The sequence below is a fragment of the Salmo salar genome, chromosome 13 (assembly GCF_965601325.2).
Source record: "Salmo salar chromosome 13, fSalSal1, whole genome shotgun sequence".
Classification (NCBI taxonomy): Eukaryota; Metazoa; Chordata; class Actinopteri; order Salmoniformes; family Salmonidae; genus Salmo; species Salmo salar.
In genome coordinates, this window is record NC_138303.1 from 67036689 (window position 1) to 67057763 (window position 21075).

Below are 21075 nucleotides of genomic sequence, written 5' to 3' on the forward strand. Positions count from 1 at the left end.
CCTACCGTTTATTTCAAGAAAATGGCAAAAACCACAGGCCTACTCCTTGTTAGCTTAAGATTTCTTTTTTAATCTAACGGATCAGATTTATATAAAGTGATTTATAACAGCGCTTTGGTCCGCGATGCTTTATGCTACAAACAAGTTGTAAAATACCCGGGAAAGACTCCGATGCATATGGGGATAAAATTGTTTTGTTTCTTTGACATTCAGAGGCTTAGCTACAACCTTCTATAGCTGAGGAGACAAAAAAATGTACTTTGCTTGGGAAGTAATCTAATTATTTCACTATCAATTGATTAAGCTATTCACTTTCTGTACAATATAAAATGTTTAAACCAAGACAGCTTTTAGGGAAACACTTGTGACATTCTATTGTTGGGTTAAGCTTGTCAAGAAAGAAATAGCCTATTCCGAACAGACTCTGGGACAGTTGTGGGACGATAGATCCCAAATTCATACAACCAGTAAGCCTAGGCTACAATTCTTATTATTTTTTCAAGCAATGAGTTTGATGGAACACAACAGGACATTTAGCTTAAAATGTTAATAAACAATTTTTTATTCACATTATAAGCACAGCAATGCGCACAAGGTGGTAGGCTACGTGTGAATATATGTTCCACAATGCAATTAGCGGTAAAACAGTGTTGTTGCGAACTGCACATGCCAGCAGTTTTATGTGACAGAGATGAAAATATCCATTAGAAAATTTGAAAGAGGGGAGCTCTTCTATGCAGCAACTAGTACAGGTTGCTAATATGACTAGGATTGTGCCTTTGGCTACTGGACAATGAAGAAAGTTTATATAAAATAATTGCCTCCACAGATATGGTCGGATTTTGCCTAGGGTACTTTGAAGCAAGGTAAGACATGCCTCATAATATGTAGTAAAAGCTTCAAGTTTCAAACTCTTAAGTAGCTTTATGTTTTCAAAATGCATGTTGCCTCCAGCTCATTGCAAAGTGGTGTGTGACATGCTGATGAAGCCTGCCTTCCGTTGCCTATGCATTTTCAGTTTGAGATGCTGTAACAGCAGCTCCCACACTGTCTGACAGATTTTTTGCTCAAAGGCTCTGTATCTGTATGCTGTATGTGTGTGATAAATAAGATACATAACGAATATACTGGGCATGCTCCAATTTATTCCACAACATTATGCAAATTAGGCTATAGACTGATAAGCATGACCAGTCAAATTTATTTTCACAGTCTGGTATTTCCATCAATGAATAGCCCAAAAATTCTGCACTTTTCTTCTTCTCCTTGACAATGGCCAGAGGCAATTTTATTTACCGCCTTTTCTAAAAAAAAATATCGGTCAAAAGCCGGCTATTAGCGGATATCTGAAACCCTGAATAATGTCAAAGCAAGTCCTCTACACAACAACAATCTCACCATTCTCTTCTATTTTATATCATGTGGTATGTAGCTAAAAGTTTTATGTCAAGAGGAAATCTAGTTAACTGTTATTGACTGATAGATAGCAGTAGTAGTTAGCTAGCTTCACGACTAGCTTATTAGGTGGCTTACAACGGAAATATCAATAACATAGTGACAAAGCAAAGGACAGAAATGTCTCATGCTTGTGAAATAATCAGCCTGCATTTATTGCTGTTCTAATAAAGTGCCCTAGTATGTAGTAGTGCCATCTGTATTTCCAAAACATCCATACTATTTAGCTGGGCTCAGGCAGTCTGCCCCAGTGCCACAATGTGGGAGGAGCTCATTTGAATATCCAACTGTTTGTGAATCTCAGCAACTAATGGAAGTTTTACTTACTCAAACATGTTCTCAGAGCAGAAACGATTATTATTGGTTGTGTCAGGCAAACAATGAAAATGGACAGGAGGCGGCAGGAATACCAAACAGAGCAGGCGGGGGAGTAGACTTGTCATGTGACGGGATTCGAAAACATTTGAGGGGAAAAAAAGTGAGACAAGAAGTGGAAGAACACAATTCTGCAGGAACGAGCAGCAACAAAGCAAAACAAGGTAAGTTGAATATAGATAGCAAGTTATTCATTTGGTATATTAATGCCCTTTTTTCAGCTAGTCTAAATAATGTATTAAATACTAAATGTGATGCAAGCTAAAGTCAGCTAAAATGTGTTTTTCTAGCTAATGTTACAGTTTAGCCTTATTTACCAGCCTAGCTAGCAAGTAAACAATTTAGGCCTGATGGAGGTGAATGAACCTACAGCAGCCAAGGTGATAAGGCTGAGGTCATTTTAACTTGTGTTTGCTGTTCTCCAAATAGCATTGTAAAGTTTTGGAATTGCATAGAAATGTAGTAAATGAGCTTCACTTAAACAAAATCCTGGTTGGGGGGGGGGACACCCCCACTCAACCCCTCCTTATGGATCTCAGTAAAACTCAAACCCTGCTTATGGCCCTGGTTGGAAGGAAACCTGGATAGTGACTGTAATAGTGGTTGTTTAATCTATATAGCTGAATGCACTGACTTTAAGTCACTCTGGATAAGATTGTCTGTTAAATGACCAAATTGTAAATGTAAAAGATGATATACTTTTCCATTATCACCATATTAAGAGAAGTCTATTTTCCAATACTGATCTAACTTCAATTCTGGCATGATTATGTTCTGTGAATACTGCATGTCAATGACTTTTCTCTCGTGATTTGAGTTATATCACACACTTTTCCTGATTATGTTGCAGGTTTCGCAGTGAGTGGGATATTGATTGCGGTCGTTATTGTAGTGGTGTTGATTGTAGTGGTCCTTATTATGATCATCAAGTGTACTAATTTCAGTGAGTATTTAGCTTGTCTGTCTCTCATGCAAGAAATAGTGATAACATGATATATGAAGTATCAAACACTAGACGTGTAGCCGGAGAAGATGGCTGATGTTTTACGTGCTCCTTACCAACTGTATTTTGTGTTTGTTTTTTTGCATTATTTGTAACTTATTTTTAAAACTTATTCTGTACATAATGTTGCTGCTACCGTCTCTTATGACCGAAAATAACTTCTGGACATCAGAGCAGCGATAACTCAGCACAAACTGGCAGAAGCTTTTTTTCCTTTAACGAGTCCGACGTGAAGGACATACTGCTTTCCCGGGAACAGGGCCAAATCCCCGTCATTTGCTAGAAGAGAAGATGGAGAAAAAGAGGACGGAGTTCGGGCTGCCTTCTGAGAATTCGTAGGCAATCGAATAAACCCCCCACTGCTTTCGGTTCTACTAGCTAACATGCCATCATTGGAAAATAAAATCGACGACCTACGAGAAAGATTAAACTTCCAATGGGACATTTAAAACTGAAATATCTTATGCTTCATGGAGTCGTATCTGAACGACAACATTATCGGCAGGATAGAACAGCGGCGTCTGGTAAGACAAGGGGGGGCGGACTTATATATTTGTAAACAAAAGTTTATCTAAGGAAGTCTCGAGGTTTTGCTCGCCTGAGGTAGAGTATGACATGATAAGCTGTAAACCACACTATCTGCCCAGAGAGTTTTCATCTCAATTTTTCGTAGCTGTCTACATACCACCACAGACTGATAATGGGATTAAGACCGCACTCAATGAGCTGTATTCCGCCATAAGCAAACAGGAAAACGCTCATCTAGAGGCGGCGCTCCTAGTGGCCAGGGATTTTAATGCAGGGAAACTTAAATCCGTTTACCAAATTTCTATCAGCATGTTAAATGTGCAACCAGAGGGGAAAAAAACTCTAGACCACCTTTACTCCACACACAGAGGCACGTACAAAGCTCTCCCTCACCCTCCATTTGGCAAATCTGACCATAATTCTATCCTCCTGATTCCATCTTACAAGCAAAAATTAAAGCAGGAAGCACCAGTGACTCGGTCAATAAAAAAGTGGTCAGATGAAGCAGATGCTAAGCTACAGGATTGTTTTCTAGCACAGACTGGAATATGTTCCTGGATTCTTACGATGACATTGAGGAGTACACCACATCAGTCACTGGCTTCATCAATAAGTGCATTGATGATGTCGTCCCCACAGTGACCGTATGTACATACCCCAACCAAAAGCCATAGATTACAGGTAACATTCGCACTGAGCTAAAGGCTAGAACTGCAGCTTTCAAGGATCGGGACTCTAACCCGGAAGCTTATAAGAAATCCCACTATGCCCTCCAACGAACCATCAAACAGGCAAGCGTCAATTCAGGACTAAGATCGAATCGTACTACACCAGCTCCGACGCTCGTCGGATGTGGCAGGGCTTGCAAGCCATTACAGACTACAAAGGGAAGCACAGCCGAGAGCTGCCCAGTGACACGGGGCTACCAGATGAGCTAAATGCTTTCTATGCTCACTTCGAGGTAAATAACACTGAAACATGCATGAGAACACCAGGTTTTCCGAACGACAGTGTGATCACGCTCTCCGCAGCCGATATGCAAACCATTACAGACTACAAAGGGAAGCACAGCCGAGAGCTGCCCAGTGACACGAGGCTACCAGACGAGCTAAATGCCTTCTATGCTCGCTTTGAGGTAAATAACACTGAAACATGCATGAGAGCAATAGGTTTTCCGAACGACTGTGTGATCACGCTCTCCGTAGCCGATGTGAGTAAGACCTTAAAAAAGGTCAACATTCACAAGGCCGGAGGGCCAGACGGATTACCAGGATGTGTACTGCGAGCATGCGCTGACCAAATGGCAAGTGTCTTCACTGACATTTTCAACCTCTCCCTGTCCGAGTCTATAATACCAACATGTTTTAAGCAGACCACCATAGTCCCTGTGCCCAACAACACTAAGGTAACCTGCCTAAATGACTACTGACCCGTAGAACTCGCATCTGTAGACATGAAGTGCTTTGAAAGGCTGGTCATGGCTCACATCAACACATTATCCCAGAAACCCTAGACCCACTCCAATTTGAATACCGCCCCAACAGATCCACAGATGATGCAATCTCTATTGCACTCCACACTGCCTTTTCCCACCTGGACAAAAGAAACACCTATGTGACACTGCTATTCATTGGCTACAGCTCAACACCATAGTGCACTCAAAGCTCATTAATAAGCTCAGGACCCTGGAACTAAACACCTCCCTCTACAACTAGATCCTGGACTTCCTGACAGGTGGTCAGGGTAGGTAACAACATATCCGCCACGCTGATCCTAAACACATGGGCCCCTCAGGGGTGCGTGCTCAGTCCCCTCCTGTACTCCCTGTCACTCATGACTGCACGACCAGGTATGACTCCAACACCATCATTAAGTTTGCCGATGACACAACAGTGGTAGGCCTGATCACCAACAATGATGAGACAGCCTATAGGGAGGAGGTCAGAAACCTGACTGTGTGGTGCCAGGACAACAACCTCTCCCTCAACGTGATCAAGACAAAGGAGATGGTTGTGTACTACAGGAAAAGGAGGACCGAGCATGCCCCCATTCTCATCGACAGGGCTGTAGTGGAGCAGGTTGAGAGCTTCAAGTTCCTTGGTATCCACATCACCATCAAACTAACATGGTCCAAGCATACCAAGATAGTTGTGAAGAGGGCACGACAAAGCCTATTCCCCCTCAGGAGACTCAAAAGATTTGGCATGGGTCCTCAGATCCTCAAAATGTTCTACAGCTGCACCATCAAGAGCATCCTGACTGGTTGCATCACTGCCTGGTATGGCAACTGTAGTGCGTACGGCCAAGTACATCACTGGGCCAAGCTTCCTGCCACCCAGGACCTCTATACCAGGCGGTGTCTGTGGAAGGCCCTAAAAATTGTCAAAGACTCCAGCCACCCTAGTCATAGACTGATCTCTCTGCTACAACACGGCAAGTGATACTGGAGTGCCAAGTCTAGGTCCAAGAGGCTTCTAAACAGCTTCTACCCCCAGCCATAAGACTCCTGAACATCTAATCCAATGGCTACCCAGATTATTTGCATTTCCCACCCCCCTCTCACCACCTATTTTACACCGCTTCTACTCTCTGTTATTATCTATGCCTAGTCTCTTTAATAAATCTACCTACATGTACATATTACCTCAATTACCTCGACTAACTGGTGCCCCCACACATTGACTCTGTACCGGTACCCCCTGTATACAGTCTCGTTATTGTTATTTTACTGAAGCTCTTTAATTACTTGTTCCTTTTATTTCATATTCTTATTTTTTAAACTGCATTGCTGGTTAGGGGCTTGTAAGTAAGCATGTGACTAATACACTTTGATTTGATTAGAATGCATTAGAAAACAGTACAAATTTAATAAAACCTTCACTGTTATCGCACATTTCCAACTACAGTACGAGTCATAAACATATAACATAGGTTATGGGTCAGGCTTTTTGTAGGGGACTTATTTGTGAATTTTTTCCCCAAACAAATGCATTTTATTCAGTTTATAAATGTCACATTTACTGTTTTCTAGAGAGTGTTCTTGACCTTTCTCCTCTTGGGAACGTCCCAAGAAACTGGCTTCAGTGTATCCCCTGTGACTGAGCAGCCCCATGTCTACTCAAAACTGGGGGACCATAATCCAATCCCTCTCTCCACTGCCGTACATACATAGACAAGGGGCTCCCGAGTGGCGCAGCTGTCTAAAGACCCTGCATCTCAGTACTTGAGGCATCACTACAGACACCCTCGTTCAAATCCAGGCTAAATCACAACCGGCTGTGATTGGGAGGCCCATTGGGCAGTGCACAATTGGCCCTGCATCGTCCGGGTTTTGCCAGTGTAGGCTGTCATTGTATATAAGAATTTATTCTTAACTGGCTTGCCTAGTTAAATAAAAGTTAAATAAATAAATAAAATAAAAGGGAGCAAGCTGTACTGTACCAATAGGGCCATAGACAGTACCACCCACTGTACCAAATCCTAGGATGGGATCAAGTGCTTAGGACATTCTCACAACTACCATTTTGTTTGGAACACTTGACTGTAATGCCTCTGATTATGTCATTGATACCAGTCATCTTCTTTCTGCTATGTCTGGGTGACAGCGCAGAATATCACCACAACATATAAAAAGTAAAGCTGACATACACTCCAAGTAAAAAATAAATAAATATGAAAACACTTAACATAATATTTTCTTAAACATTTTATTTCTGTTCAATTTATTTATGGGACCTGTCTTACAAAGCAGCTAGCATATGGCTAAATGATGCGGAACCATATAATACAAGAATGAAAAGTACGTCGGAAGCATTTCTGTGAAGCGCTCTTTTTCATGGACTTTAGCTGACGATCAAAATACTGGAGTAAGTTGATGTACTTTTAGCTATCTTTTTAATGTAATATCTGATTTTAATTTTAATTATGTGTCTTGTCAGTAGGTTATTCATTTGGGATGGCTATCCATTAGTACTGAAGTTAAGATAACATGCGTATATGGTGATGGTGAGCCAGCCAGAGGCGCAGCCAACGTAGCTAGTGTTAGCCAGCTAGATAAATACGTTTGTGGGATGCTTGATCTAGTTATTGCATGGTTGTTTGCGCCTCCTTTTGAATAAACATTCGTGCCCGTTTGTCACTACCTGCTGCTTCTTTTATATAGCGTTGAATTTTGCAATGGCTAGAAGTTACTGACGTTGGCCGCTATGATGAGCCCCGCCTACTTCCTGTTTTTCCCTAATCTTAACCCAATTCTTCAAACCTGCTTGTTTAATTATTTTAACCTGCTGCGTAACTTATCATAACCTGCTCAAAAAATAACTTCCGGTCGTAGCTGTTCTTCTTTGATGAGGTTTAATGGCAATTGTTATCCAATAAATGTTGCATTACCACCACCTTCTAGACGGTACAACTCCCTTATTTTATTTTTGTCATTTTGTATTTCACCTTTATTTAACCAGGTAGGCCAGTTGAACAAGTTCTCATTTACAACTGCGACCTGGCCAAGATAAAGCAAAGCAGTGTGACACAAAAAAAACACAGAGTTACATAAATAAACAAATACCCTACCATCTAACACAACACTCAAATAATAAAAAAGAACACCACCCTACTCCACTATTTAAATCTACACCACCACTTAACACACCCTGTAATGCTTCTGAAGTCTCACACACCCAAATCCCTCTCTGCAGCTGCCACCACAACCTACATTTTCTGCGACTTACGTTCCATCCCTGCAGTACAGTTGATAACCATTGCTATAAATGCTAAAAATCCAATCTTACTGAAACATATCATTTGTTGGCCTATCGCTCTGTACTTGTACAGATCTGCTACTCACACCACTCTGCTCAGGATCCCTCCCTCTTAACCCATCTTCCTCTACTTTCTTAACTGCCTCAGCATATAACTTCTGTACTACTCTAACCCTGGAAACCTCAACCTGTTTCTCACTTCTGATCCCCAGCCCAATGGGCACCCCTACAATTAACACATATCACTACTTTCCCTAATGCAACACATTCCTTTGTCTCATGCCATTCTGCACACTTCTCACACACAGGAACCTCCCTCCTACACACTGCTGCCACATGCCCATAAGCTTGACACCTGTAACAATGTAATGTATTTGGCACAAAAGCTCGTACAGGATAACGTATATATCCTAACATCACTTTGTCGGGCAAAGACTCAAAAGAACAGACAATGACTCTTCTGTTTCACCATTCGCACCACCCTGTGTGTGTCGCACCAAGCGAAAAACATCACAAACACTGGGAATCTTCCCCTTCAGTTGGTCAACTTTTACATTTACTGCTACCCCATTAATCACTCCTTTCAATGGCACTCTTTTCTTGAGTGCAAAACAATTCACATTTTTTGCCCCCATTTATTCTAATGCGGAGCGCCTTCTCCCTCAGACCAGCAGAAACAAATGATTATCACAAGACCACTTCTGGTTACCCTCACTGATTCCACAGCATCCAACTCTGCTTTCACCCATCCTGAAAGCACATGGATTAGCAAAAAGGCACTTTTTCCAAAAACACTCCTACTGTCAGACTCCTCTTCATCCTGATCCTCGGTCGTAGCTGTATCGGAGTGGCGTGTTTTTATAGGGAATTTTGTAATGTATTTTTTATATTTTTTTAAGTATAGGACTTGAAAAACAAGTAGGTGGGATTTTCATGGTCATTTTTGTTTGCCTAACCTTTAAATTAGGACCAAAAAGCAAAGGTTAGCAGTGTGGTTAAGGGTAGGTTGAAAATCAGATTTGAATAAGAAATTGTAGAAATAGGCTGGGTTTATCAAATTCTATTGGTCACATGCAGATGTTAATGCAAGTGTAGCGAAATGCTTGTGCTTCTAGTTCCGACCATGCAGTAATTTCTAACAAGTAATCTAACAATTTCACAACAACTACCTTATACACACACAAGTGTAAGGAAGGAATAAGAATATGTACATGTAAATATATGGATGAGCGATGGCCGAACAGCATAGGCAAGATGCAGTAGATGGTATAGAGTACAGTATATACATATGAGATGAGTAATGTAGGGAATGTGAACGTGATATAAAGTGGCATTGTTTAAAGTGACTGATGCATTTATTACATCCAATTTTTAATTATTAAAGTGGCTAGAGATTTGAGTCAGTATGTTGGCAGCAGCCACTCAATGTTAGTGATGGCTGTTTAAGAGTCTGATGGCCTTGAAGCTGTTTTGCGATAGAAGCTGTTTTTCAGTCTCTCGGTCCCAGTTTTGATGCACCTGTACTGACCTCGCCTTCTGGATGATAGTGGGGTGAACAGGCAGTGGCTCGGGTGGTTGTTGTTCTTGATGATCTTTTTGGCCTTCATGTGATATCGGGTGGTGTAGGTGTCTTGGAGGGCAGGTAGTTTGCCCTCGGTGATGCGTTGTGCAGACCTCACTACCCTCTGGAGAGCCTTGCGGTTGTGGGCGGAGCAGTTGCCATACCAGGCGGTGATACAGCCTGACAGGATGCTCTTGATTGTGCATCTGTAAAAGTTTGAGTGTTTTTGGTGACAAGCCAAATTTATTCAGCCTCCTGAGGTTGAAGAGGCGCTGTTGCGCCTTCTTCACAACACTGTCTGTGTAGGTGGGCCATTTCAGCTTGTCCGTGATGTGTATGCCGAGGAACTTAAAACTTTCCACCTTCTCCACTACTGTCCTGTCAATGTGGACGAGTAGTGCAGTTTCCTGAAGTCCACGGTCATCTCCTTTGTTTTGTTGACGTTGAGTGTGAGGTTGTTTTCCTGACACCACACTCCGAAGGCCCTCACCTCCTCCCTGTAGGCCGTCTCGTCGTTGTTGGTAATCAAGCCTACCACTGTAGTGTCGTCTGCAAACTTGATGATTGAGTTGGAGGAGTGCATGGCCACGCAGTCGTGGGTGAACAGAGACTACAGGAGAGGCCTGAGAACACACCCTTGTGGGGCCCCAGTGTTGAGGGTCAGAGAATTTGAGATGTTGTTTCCTACCCTCACCACCTGGGGTCGGCCCATCAGAAAGGCCAGGACCCAGTTGCACAGGGCGGGGTCGAGACCCAGGGTCTCGAGCTTAATGACGAGTTTGGATGGGACTATGTTGTTAAATGCTGAGCTGTAGTCGATGAACAGCATTCTTACATAGGTATTCCTCTTTTCCAGGTGGATTAGGGCAGTGTGATTGCGTTGTCTGTGGACCTATTGGGGCGGTAAGCAAATTGGAGTGGGTCTATGGTGTCCGGTAGGGTGGAGGTGATATGATCCTTGACTAGTCTCTCAAAGCACTTCATGATGACGGAAGTGAGTGCTACGGGGTGATAGTCCCACAAAGTCTATGAATTTCATAGGGTATTGAGAATCATTAGGAATTGTGTTCTGTTGTAATAGCTAGGTATGAAGTGTCCCCACTGGGGACACTTCAGGAGGGCGGACGTGTGCTTCAGGAGGGTGGACATCTGTGCTAGCAAAGCAGAGGCCTTGGACAGAGCATGTGAGCAGAGTTGAGCAGTTGGAAATCCTGCTCATCTGAGATGTGCACTCCAGTGCTCCATGTCCTTTCCTACCACTCAGCTAAAAACCTCTCAGTGCTCAGTTTTTTGGGGGTTTTTTTCTCCTAAGCTCCTTTCATTAAAAATCACAATTTAACCAACAGCCATCTATTTTTGTGACTACCTGGACCCCTATATGGATTTCACTGAAAAGTATTTGAATAAACATGGAAAGGGGAATGTAAGAAGTGAACATCATTTCAAATAAGCTACATGTCATATTAAACAGCATATAAACACTAAATAGGTCAGGAGCCAGACAGGGAGACTAAGGAGGAACGGAAATTAATTATTTAGGCTATATTATTTCAAGGTTATAGCCTACAAAGAAATACATTGTGAAGCATTTGCGAGTGCGACACAATAGGCTGGTAGGAATAAAGCGCTTGGCATTTAAACATTATATTGCATTGCACATATAGGCTATGACTTGCTTAGAATTAAATACAAATGAAATGAAAAATGACTAAGTGCCTTTGAATTCATTTTTAGAAACACGAGTTTGGCCGGTCTGTGGCTTCAGGCTCATGCGATGGTGCCTGGAGAGCCGGCCAGCAGTGGCGAATATCCTCTCCACACTTGCAGAGCCACTGGGGATGCTAAACACCCTTTTGGCCACTCTTACCAGGCTGGGCAGAGATCCAGAGTTATTTTTTTTCTTCTATTGGTAGGCCTAAAGGTTTTAAGGCAAAATAACCCAATCAAAACGGAAAGCTCCTTGAACGTGGGAATATGCCAGGCCTATTGGGCAAAAATCTATTATGGCCTATTGTATAGATATTATAACGAAAATGAACAAATCGTTTTAAGAGATCAGATTTTTAGTTTAGAAATACTTTGCTCCAATGATACTTATCTACCCACCTCGTTCTTTTCTTTTAGCATGTGCCGGTAGTAAGTACACCATCATGCTTTTGGGATAAGTGTCTTTTCAGATCCCAAAATGATTCTTTAGTTGTGGACACTACATCACCGCACTCCCTCACTTGCTCTTGGTCCTCATCTTTGTAAGTCACCTTGATGTAGCACCTGTATGTTTTATCAGTTTCTGTATGAAAATATCTAGCGAACTCCATGACAGTAGCTATAGTAAGGGGCTACAAATGCATGCTGGGGCGAGCATGCCCTAAGCTTATGAAGTGAGCGAAATTGGAGCAGGCCAACGCTCCTTTGGGATTTTCGCTCACGCTCCAGTCAAATTGGGCACGCTCCGCTCCGCTCGCATACTCTGGTCCTGGGTTCAAGCAACAATAGAACAATGAGCCAGATATTTCACCTGATGTATAAATGTGAAGCATCCAGTTGGCGTTTCCACTCACTACCAAATATGGTGATGAGAGGAAGCTCACTGAAGATGGATCGAGATGGATTTTGTCAGACATTCTGCACATTTTCTGCATACATTTTTGTGTTTCCAAAACAAGAATCTGTAACAAACAAGTGGACTGTGTTTTGTAGATTTGACCCTTTCCAAAAATTGCATTGTTTAGGAAGAGTAAATGGGCTAATTGAGGTATTGCACACTTCAGAGTAGGCGTTCCGTAATGGAAATATGCAAATAAATGATAGAACACGCCAATAGGATCTCACTAGCTCGTGCTTGGCTCTGCCCACCTCCTTGCTTGTTCTGCCCACTATGATTAATTTGTTCCCATTGGAAACGACAGACGAGAGCCTATCTTGGATTAGTTATAAACCTCTAGTTCAAGCCTCTGTGTGAGTCGAATCAGGAGGAAGTAGTACTCGCTAAGCAGCGTGACGTTAGCCTAGGCATCCAATAGTGGCCACTAGATCTGCACTATTGTCTAGGATTGCATTCCCGGTGGACCGGCTTGTACATAAAGCCTCCACCATTCAGGCTGCAAAGCCATACTTTTATTACTTTTTAATTTAACTGTCTTAATGAAACACAATTTCACTATTTTTGGAATTTCTGACAATTTAGGATGTTACACACTGTGTTCACAATCCCAAAGCCTTGTTCACATTAAAAGCTCTGCATGATCAATCCAACGTCTGCAGTGGCCGTACAGAATTTACTGTGACTGTGATTAGGCCTCCACAGAAGTCCGAGCAGCGTAGCTCTTTATGAAGGAAGTTGTCAAGGATGTGAGTTTTTATACAGGGCCTCCCACCCCCCCTACCGTCAACCAATAATTTCAATACGGAGCCTTCCGCATTGTTTCAAAATTTGGGAGGCGCACGGCGATGCAGTACGGAGCTCGATTTGGCCTCTGCAAGGTTCCGCAATTGCCTAAAACCCTCCATATTGAGCCTCTGAATTGCATTGCCAGAGCAAGCATACATTTTCATCTTCTGTGGTTTGGTAGCTTCCTGTTCTTCAATGAACTCTGGCTGGACTGAAGACGACGTAAAGTTAGAAAAATGTCTAACAGGCTGACTACACCGCTCGCGCACAGTTGCAATATAAATTTAGAGATCTATATTATTCAATTATTGCACCCACACTGCTCGAGCGCGCCAACAAGCGTCTGCGTTGCCATGGGCTAAAATAGAAGTCAGTTCTGTTTGTGACGCAGATTGCGCTGCAAGTCCTGCCTCTCCCATCTCCTCATTGGTTTATAGAACAGACTTCTATTTTAGCAGACGCTCGTTGGCGCAATAATTGAATAATATAGATTCCTACATTTATTTTGCGATGCGAGCGGTGTAGTCAGCCTGTTAGACATTTTTCTAACTTTACGTCGTCTTCAGTCCAGCCAGAGTTCATTGAAGAACATGAAATTACCAAACCACAGAAGATGAAAATATATGGTTTTCGGTGATGGCTTTATGGGTTAGCTTGCAATTTGTAAATAATTGCCTATTCCTGTGAGTACTATTTTAATAGTAATGTTAAGTCATACATTGCCTGTTAAAATAGCTTTTCGGTGAAAGCACATTTTGCAATATTCTAAGTACATAGCCCAGCCATCACGGGCTAGCCATTTAGACACCGACCAAGTTTAGCCCTGACCAAAGTCAGATTTACTATTACAAAAGTTTGATTACCTTTGTTGTCTTCGTCAGAATGCACTCCCAGGACTGCTACTTCAATAACAAATGTTGGTTTGGTCCAAAATAATCCATCGTTATATCCAAATAGCGGCGTTTTGTTCGTGGGTTCCAGACACTCTCCATTTACATTTACATTTAAGTCATTTAGCAGACGCTCTTATCCAGGGCGACTTACAAATTGGTGCATTCACCTTATGATATCCAGTGGAACAACCACTTTACAATAGTGCATCTAAATCTTTTAAGGGGGGGGGGGGGTTAGAAGGATTACTTTATCCTGTCCTAGGTATTCCTTAAAGAGGTGGGGTTTCAGGTGTCTCCGGAAGGTGGTGATTGACTCCGCTGTCCTGGCGTCGTGAGGGAGCTTGTTCCACCATTGGGGTGCCAGAGCAGCGAACAGTTTTGACTGGGCTGAGCGGGAACTGTGCTTCCTCAGAGGTAGGGGGGCCAGCAGGCCAGAGGTGGATGAACGCAGTGCCCTTGTTTGGGTGTAGGGCCTGATCAGAGCCTGAAGGTATGGAGGTGCCGTTCCCTTCACAGCTCCGTAGGCAATCACCATGGTCTTGTAGCGGATGCGAGCTTCAACTGGAAGCCAATTGAAATGGTAAATCAGGGTTACGAGCATGGCGCAATTCGTGACAAAAAATGTCTAAATATTCCATTACCGTACTTCGAAGCATGTCAACCGCTGTTTAAAATCCATTTTTATGCCATTTTTCTCGTAAAAAAGCGATAATATTCCGACCGGGAATCTCCGTTTAGGTAAACAGAGGAAAGAAAACAAAGCTTTCGGTCGACGCGGGCACGAGCCTGAGTCTCACAGTACTGTAACCAGCCACTACCCAAACGCGCTACTTTTTTTCAGCCAGAGCCTGCAAAGCCACGATTCAGCTTTTTGCCGCCTTCTGGGAGCCCATGTGAGCCGTAGGAAGTGTCACGTAACAGCAGAGATCCTTTGTAATGGATAGAGATGGCAAAGAAGGCCAAGAAATGGTCAGACAGGGTACTTCCTGTACAGAATCTTCTCAGGTTTTGACCTGCCATTTGAGTTCTGTTATACTCACAGACACCATTCAAACAGTTTTAGAAACTTTGGAGTGTTTTCTATCCAAAGCCAATAATTATATGCATATTCTAGTTACTGGGCAGGAGTAGTAACCAGATTAAATCGGGTACGTTTTTTATCCAGCCGTGTCAATACTGCCCCCTAGCCCTAACAGGTTAAGCCAACTATATTATGGCTGTTGCCTCCCGTTAGTTTGTGATAGTAATGACGTTTGTTTTTTATGATAATTATTAGGTGGAGGTTGCTACAGTGGTATCATCAACCTAGCTTTTAGCTAGCTAGCTGCTCTGCAGTGCAAGGTAACTTGACTTGCTATAAAATTAGACAAACAAGTTGATGAAAAAGTAACTAAACAAAACATGTTTTAGCACCTGAAACAATATATTTGTCCTGTATTGAATGAAAATGTCATATTTTACATTTTAGTCATTTAGCAGATGCTGTTGTCCAGAGCGACTTACAGTAGTGAATGCATACATTTCATACATTTTTTCTCAGTACTGGTCCAACGTGGGAATCGAACCCACAACCCTGGCGTTGCAAACACCATGCTCTACCAACTGAGCCACACGGGACCGTACAAAACAAATACCATCTCTGACAAGACAGGCTCTCCTTCATCACTAACTTACACTTTTCTGTTCAGTGGCGGGGCAAGACTCCGTAAACATGACCTACAGCGTAAGGAAATCCGTTACAATGTTAATGGGGCATAAGTTGTCAGAATCTGAAAATGGTGGTGGAAATGTGTTTTATTAAGGCATTACACATTTGTACCATTTTTACCCAACGGCTCACCATTAAAGCTAGTTAAGGAGGGAAATGATGCCTTAGAAGCCCGAATGACGGATGTTTTATTTACCAGCCGATTCACGGGGACACGAGTGTAATACCGGGAATACACATAAATCCTAGACAGTGCAGATCTAGTGGCCACTATTGGCTGTCTAGGCTATCGTGACGTCCTTTACTTCTGTCTCTGATGGGTTTGGTGTCTGTATTTACAGTTGATGTTTGCCAATTTGTCAGCCATGATGACCCATGGGTTTAAGAGCAGTAAGCAAGACTTCACATTCGGACCATGGAAAGTGACTGCTGCAAAAACCCACATTATGAAATCTAAGGACATTGAACGGTAAGCTATTCCAAGTATTTTGTGTCAAATACTTTGTCTTATAATTCTCTGTTTTAATATTCTTAAGGTTTAGTCTACATTGGGGAGCTTGTTTAGACTTAGACTTACTTTTAGTCATTCAAATCTCATCAATTTAACAACTAAGCTGCATTGAGGTTAGTTGTTCAGGTTTCAATCTTGACAGTTTCGTCCCAGGTTAGGGGAGGAGATGCACATGCCCTCGCTTCCAGAGATGCTGTTTGGGGACAACATTCTACGCATCCAGCACACAGACGGTTATGGCATTGAGTTCAATGCCATCGATGCCCTCAAGAGGGTCAACAACATGCATGACTCTGTGAAAGTGGCCTGTGCACAGGAATGGCAAGAGAGCAGGTACAACCCCTATCATAAGACCTCCACTGTCTAAATGCTGTTGAAGTAGAAAAAAACAGTGTCATTTTAAATTGTTTAGTCCTAATCAGTCCTATTATGGAGAATGATCTCAGTGAGTAGATGTGGATGTATTCCCAGGGCTGATTCTGAACACTCCAAAGAGGTAGTGAAACGCTACGACTGGACATACACCACAGACTACAGAGGCACCTTGTTAGGAGAGGACCTGCAGATGACGGTGAGAGGCTTTTCGGTTCACACTGTGGATACAACACAATATCCCAAACACAAACATTACAAAATAGGGGACAAATCTTAACTTCTAAGTCCTAATGAAACTTAGACTCACATTGACATCGATGCATGACTAAGTGGAAGATTTTCTCCTAAGTCATTGGCTGTGTTTAAGACAGACTTTATTGCAGATGCCTGCCGGATCTCACATTGCTTGGATAGGTGATTAACATGTCATCTAACCACGCCATATGATATGGCAGTCTGACGCCCGACTGCGCCGTCAATGATGTGTCGCACATCCATCGGTTGATGAAATGCAACGACTGCAATGTAGTTAGCCTGGAACACAATGGGTTTTTTTCCGCATAGGCTTAATATTCTAATACTTTTTGGTCTCAAGATGTCTCTTGTCTGGGGGGCATTCACTAGGAATGAAATGGGCTGAAATGGGGAGGGGCCTACCTGAATGTGTCTAATAAGAAACTTCTATTTTCGTGGCAAAATATTTTATTTTTGCTATGGTGTGCACTGATGAATACACACCTGCTATTCCATCAGGCGACAGAAACGTCGGAGCGCATTGACATGGAGAAGCTGAAGGCACGAGAGCAGATCATGTTCTTTGACGACGTGCTTTTGTTTGAGGACGAGCTGCACGACCACGGAGTATCCATGATCAGCGTCAAAATAGTGAGTGGTACTTTCAGACAGGAACTGACTCTTTATGATGACATCGCCCCATATGTCCATCTCCGTGACAAGCACCAAAGGACATGCTCTTGCGGGGGCTGTAAGATCAGGAATAAAAAAAAAAGGCAATTTTCCTATTCACCTACTTATGTTAAATGCAATTTCTGAAATGCTTGCTTCTGAGAGGCTGATGAGGTTTTGAAGAATGACTTATCCTCTTGTTACCCACATGTGTGATATAGAGAGTGATGCCCACCAGTTTTTTCCTGCTTCTGAGGTTCTTCCTGCGAGTGGATGGAGTTCTGATCCGTATAAACGACACGCGGCTCTACCATGAGGCAAGTGTGACTGCGCTGTCCTGAGAAATGACAATCGATTAACCACCAGAGTGGATGTGCATGGGAGTCATATTCTGTGGATATCTTTAACAGGAAATTGACAATATTCACTGTTAAGAAGTTCAACTATGAAATGGCTAGGCCTACTTATGAAATGAGTCATCACTTACCCTGGTTTTCTTTACAGGCTGGAAAGAATTACATGATCAGAGAGTATAGCACTCGAGAAAGCAACATTTCAGAATTGCAGGTGAGAATTGTATTTTCTTTTTGTAGAGTACATGTGTAGCGGAAGTCCGCTGGTAAGTTTAGCATCGTCTCCTTCCTGAAAGCTTGGAGCACTGATGCCTCAGATCCTTAAACCCCCTTACACTCGTGGAAAAAACATGTGTGTGACCACTGAAGCATTTGAACAAGAACACTTTGAAGATTATGGGGAAATTATCACACCAAAGGTGAGGACACAACAGTTCACCTGACACAGGATTGAATCCAAACATTAAACTGTTGATGGGCGTTTTACATTTGGTGAACTTTTCACAGCATTTGTCAATAACGAAATCTGAAAATACTCTGGATACATTCAGTAACATAAGAATATTCATTGACATTTTGGAGTAGGTGCAGTGGTTTGAGCGAGAGGTCTAACATTTGTCTCCAAGTGGCCACACCTCCAAACTGCACAGTTTCTAAGTAATTTCAATGCAATTTTATGACTCGAGGAAAGAGCCTTCAACTATAAGGCCTTTGGTTTGACTCGGCCAGGGTTTGAACTCCCAAACTTCCAATCTCAGGTCACTTTTAACCACAAGTGATCAGCATTTCCATACTTTGCCAAAAACTATGTATGGATTTGTCTAAAACATATTGTCCAAGTCATTCATGCTACATCATGCATGTCACTGTGCAGCTGATACTATCATACTGCTATTGTAAAGGGTTAGTCATTTTCAAAATCTCCCTCCTTGTCTTCCAGAACGTCCCTGCTGCTCTGTACACCGATCCCAATGAGATCTCCCAGCACTTAACCCTGAAACTGACTAAGTGTGAAAAGCTGGAGCTCCCTGAGACAGGCCCTCAGCCAGGGAACACAGAGGCCCCCCAGTGATGGAGAGCAGGCTGGGCACTATGACTGGACATCACATTCACTTGTGTCTGGACTTAAGACAAGGACGGGCCAACCAAGGAAGAGTTTACCCTCCCTCCCTTTATTTTTTTATAAACTGAGAACACTGCACCTGCCTCCCTCCACACACAAAAAACAACAGTTCATAGAACTTAATTTTGGCATGGTCAAGTGGCCTCTTATTTTGAGCGTTATTTCACATTTCCTCTATGTAAATGTTTTGGTTGGAAAATTGTGATAATTGCGTCTTTTCTATTAGAACCCCACATAATGGTTGTGTTGAATTCTACGTAACGTAGTCTGATACTTGAAGGTTGTGCTATGTTAAATGCATGCAGCTTTGGCTTGGATATTACAGAGATGGCTACACTGAAAGAAATATATAAACACATCATGTAAAGTGTTGGTCCCATGTTTCATGAGCTAAAATAAAAGATCAGACATTTTTCATAAGCACAAAAAGCTTAATTCTCAATGTTGTGCACAAATTTGTTTACGTTACTGTTAGTGAGCATTTCTCCTTTGCCAAGATAATCCATCCACCTGACAGGTGTGGCATATGAGGAAGCTGATTAAACAGTATGATCATTACACAGGTGCACCTTGTACTGGGGACAAAAAAAGGCCACTCTAAATGTACAGTTTCACACAACACAATGCCACAGTTGTCTCAAGTTTTGAGGAAGTGTGCTATTGGCATGCTGATTGCAGGAATGTCCACCAGAGCTGTTGCCAGAGAATTTAATGTTAATTTCTCTACCGCCTCGAATGTTGTTTTAGAGAATTTGGCAGTACGTCCAACCGACCTCACAACCGCAGACCACATTTGCACACCTGAAGAATTTCTGCACAATCTGTCAGAAACAGTCTCAGGGAATCTCACCTTTATGCTCGTCATCCTCACCAGGGTCTTGACCTGACTGCAGTTCGCCGTCGTAACCGACTTCACTGAGCAAATGCTCACCTTCGATGGCCACTGGCACTATTGGAGAAGTGTGCTCTTCACGGATTAATCCTGGTTTCAACTGTACCAGGTAGATGGCAGACAGCATGTGTGGGCCAGCGGTTTGCTGATATCAACATTGTGAACAGAGTGCCCCCATGGTGGCAGCGGGGTTATGCTATGAGCAGGCATAAGCTACGGACAATGAACACAATTGTGTTTGAATGCACAGAGATACCATGACGAGATCCTGAGGCCCATTGTCATGCCATTCATCTGCCGCCATCACCCCATGTTTCAGCGTGATAATGTACGGTCGGTCCAATGTCACAAGGATCTGTACTCAATTCCTGGAAGCTGAAAATGTCCCTGTTCTTCCATGGCCTACACACTCACCAGACAGGTCACCCATTGAGCATGTTTGGGATGCTCTGCATCAACGTGTACGAAAGCGTGATCCAGTTTCTGCCAATATCAAGCAACTTTGCACAGCCATTGAAGAGGAGTGGGACAACAGTCCACAATGAACACCCTGATTAACTCTATGCAAACGAGATGTCGGGCTGCATGAGGAAAATGGTGGTCACACCAGATACTGACTGGTTTTCTGATCCCCGTCCCTACTTTTTGTATCTGTGACCAACAGATGCATATCTGTATTCCCAGTCATGAAATCCATAGATTAGGGCCTAATGAATTTATTTCAGTTGATGGATTTCCTTGTGTGAACTGTAACTCAGTAAAATCTTAGAAATTCTTGCATGTTTCATTTATATTTTTGTTCAGTGTATAATGGAGTTCCATTCCTCATGTTATCAAAACATTAAAAGAGCCAATGTGTAAATAAATAAACTACACCAGAGCGGAACAGAAAGCACTTGTTTCCCTTCAGACATTATAAGCTGCAGGATGGAACACAATTCTCACGTTTAGCTATCAAACCTAACTGGTTAGGTCAAGTTTTTGAAGTGGAGGGAGTGCAGGGCTTGTCCCTCGAGGAGGCTAAAAAGAGATTTCGACTTGGGAAAAGTAAAATATTTTCAGGAGTTGGGTAAAGGGAGGAGGATTGGAAGGAAAGAGAGGAGGTTGGAAAGACTGAGGGAGGCAGAGGATGGGTTTCTATCTGTTGAAGATACTGTAGCAATACTAAGGGAAAGAGAATGTTGAGGAAGATTGGTGTCAAGTTCAGAGTGAGCCAGACGCCAGTTCAAGTTCTGGAGGTGAAA

The 21075-nt window shown here is 42.6% G+C and overlaps 1 protein-coding gene across 2 annotated transcripts; it reads left to right on the plus strand.

The window, feature by feature from the left end:
* Positions 1-1907: 1907 nt before the first annotated feature.
* Positions 1908-19374, plus strand: tiprl (TIP41, TOR signaling pathway regulator-like (S. cerevisiae)). Of its 2 annotated transcripts, none has more exons than XM_014136761.3 (8): positions 1908-1994; positions 16013-16140; positions 16336-16515; positions 16654-16753; positions 17311-17442; positions 17685-17780; positions 17968-18030; positions 18757-19374. In XM_014136761.3, exons 2-8 carry the CDS (start codon positions 16016-16018, stop codon positions 18886-18888), a joined length of 828 nt encoding a protein of 275 aa, XP_013992236.1. In that variant the 5' UTR covers positions 1908-1994; positions 16013-16015; the 3' UTR covers positions 18889-19374. The 2 variants fall into 2 exon arrangements, with proteins under 2 accessions (XP_013992236.1, NP_001135039.1); NM_001141567.1 differs by lacking the exon at positions 1908-1994 and adding an exon at positions 7197-7227 and having other exon boundaries at positions 18757-19363.
* The last annotated feature ends 1701 nt before the right edge of the window (positions 19375-21075 follow it).

Excerpts from the sequence above, each read along its gene's own strand:
- tiprl (XM_014136761.3), top strand. The coding sequence starts at position 16,016 with ATGTTTGCCAATTTGTCAGCCATGATGACCCATGGGTTTAAGAGCAGT. Across the intron at positions 17,443-17,684 it reads CCATGATCAGCGTCAAAATA|AGAGTGATGCCCACCAGTTT; the intron begins GTGAGTGGTACT and ends TGTGTGATATAG. Across the intron at positions 17,781-17,967 it reads ACACGCGGCTCTACCATGAG|GCTGGAAAGAATTACATGAT; the intron begins GCAAGTGTGACT and ends TTTTCTTTACAG.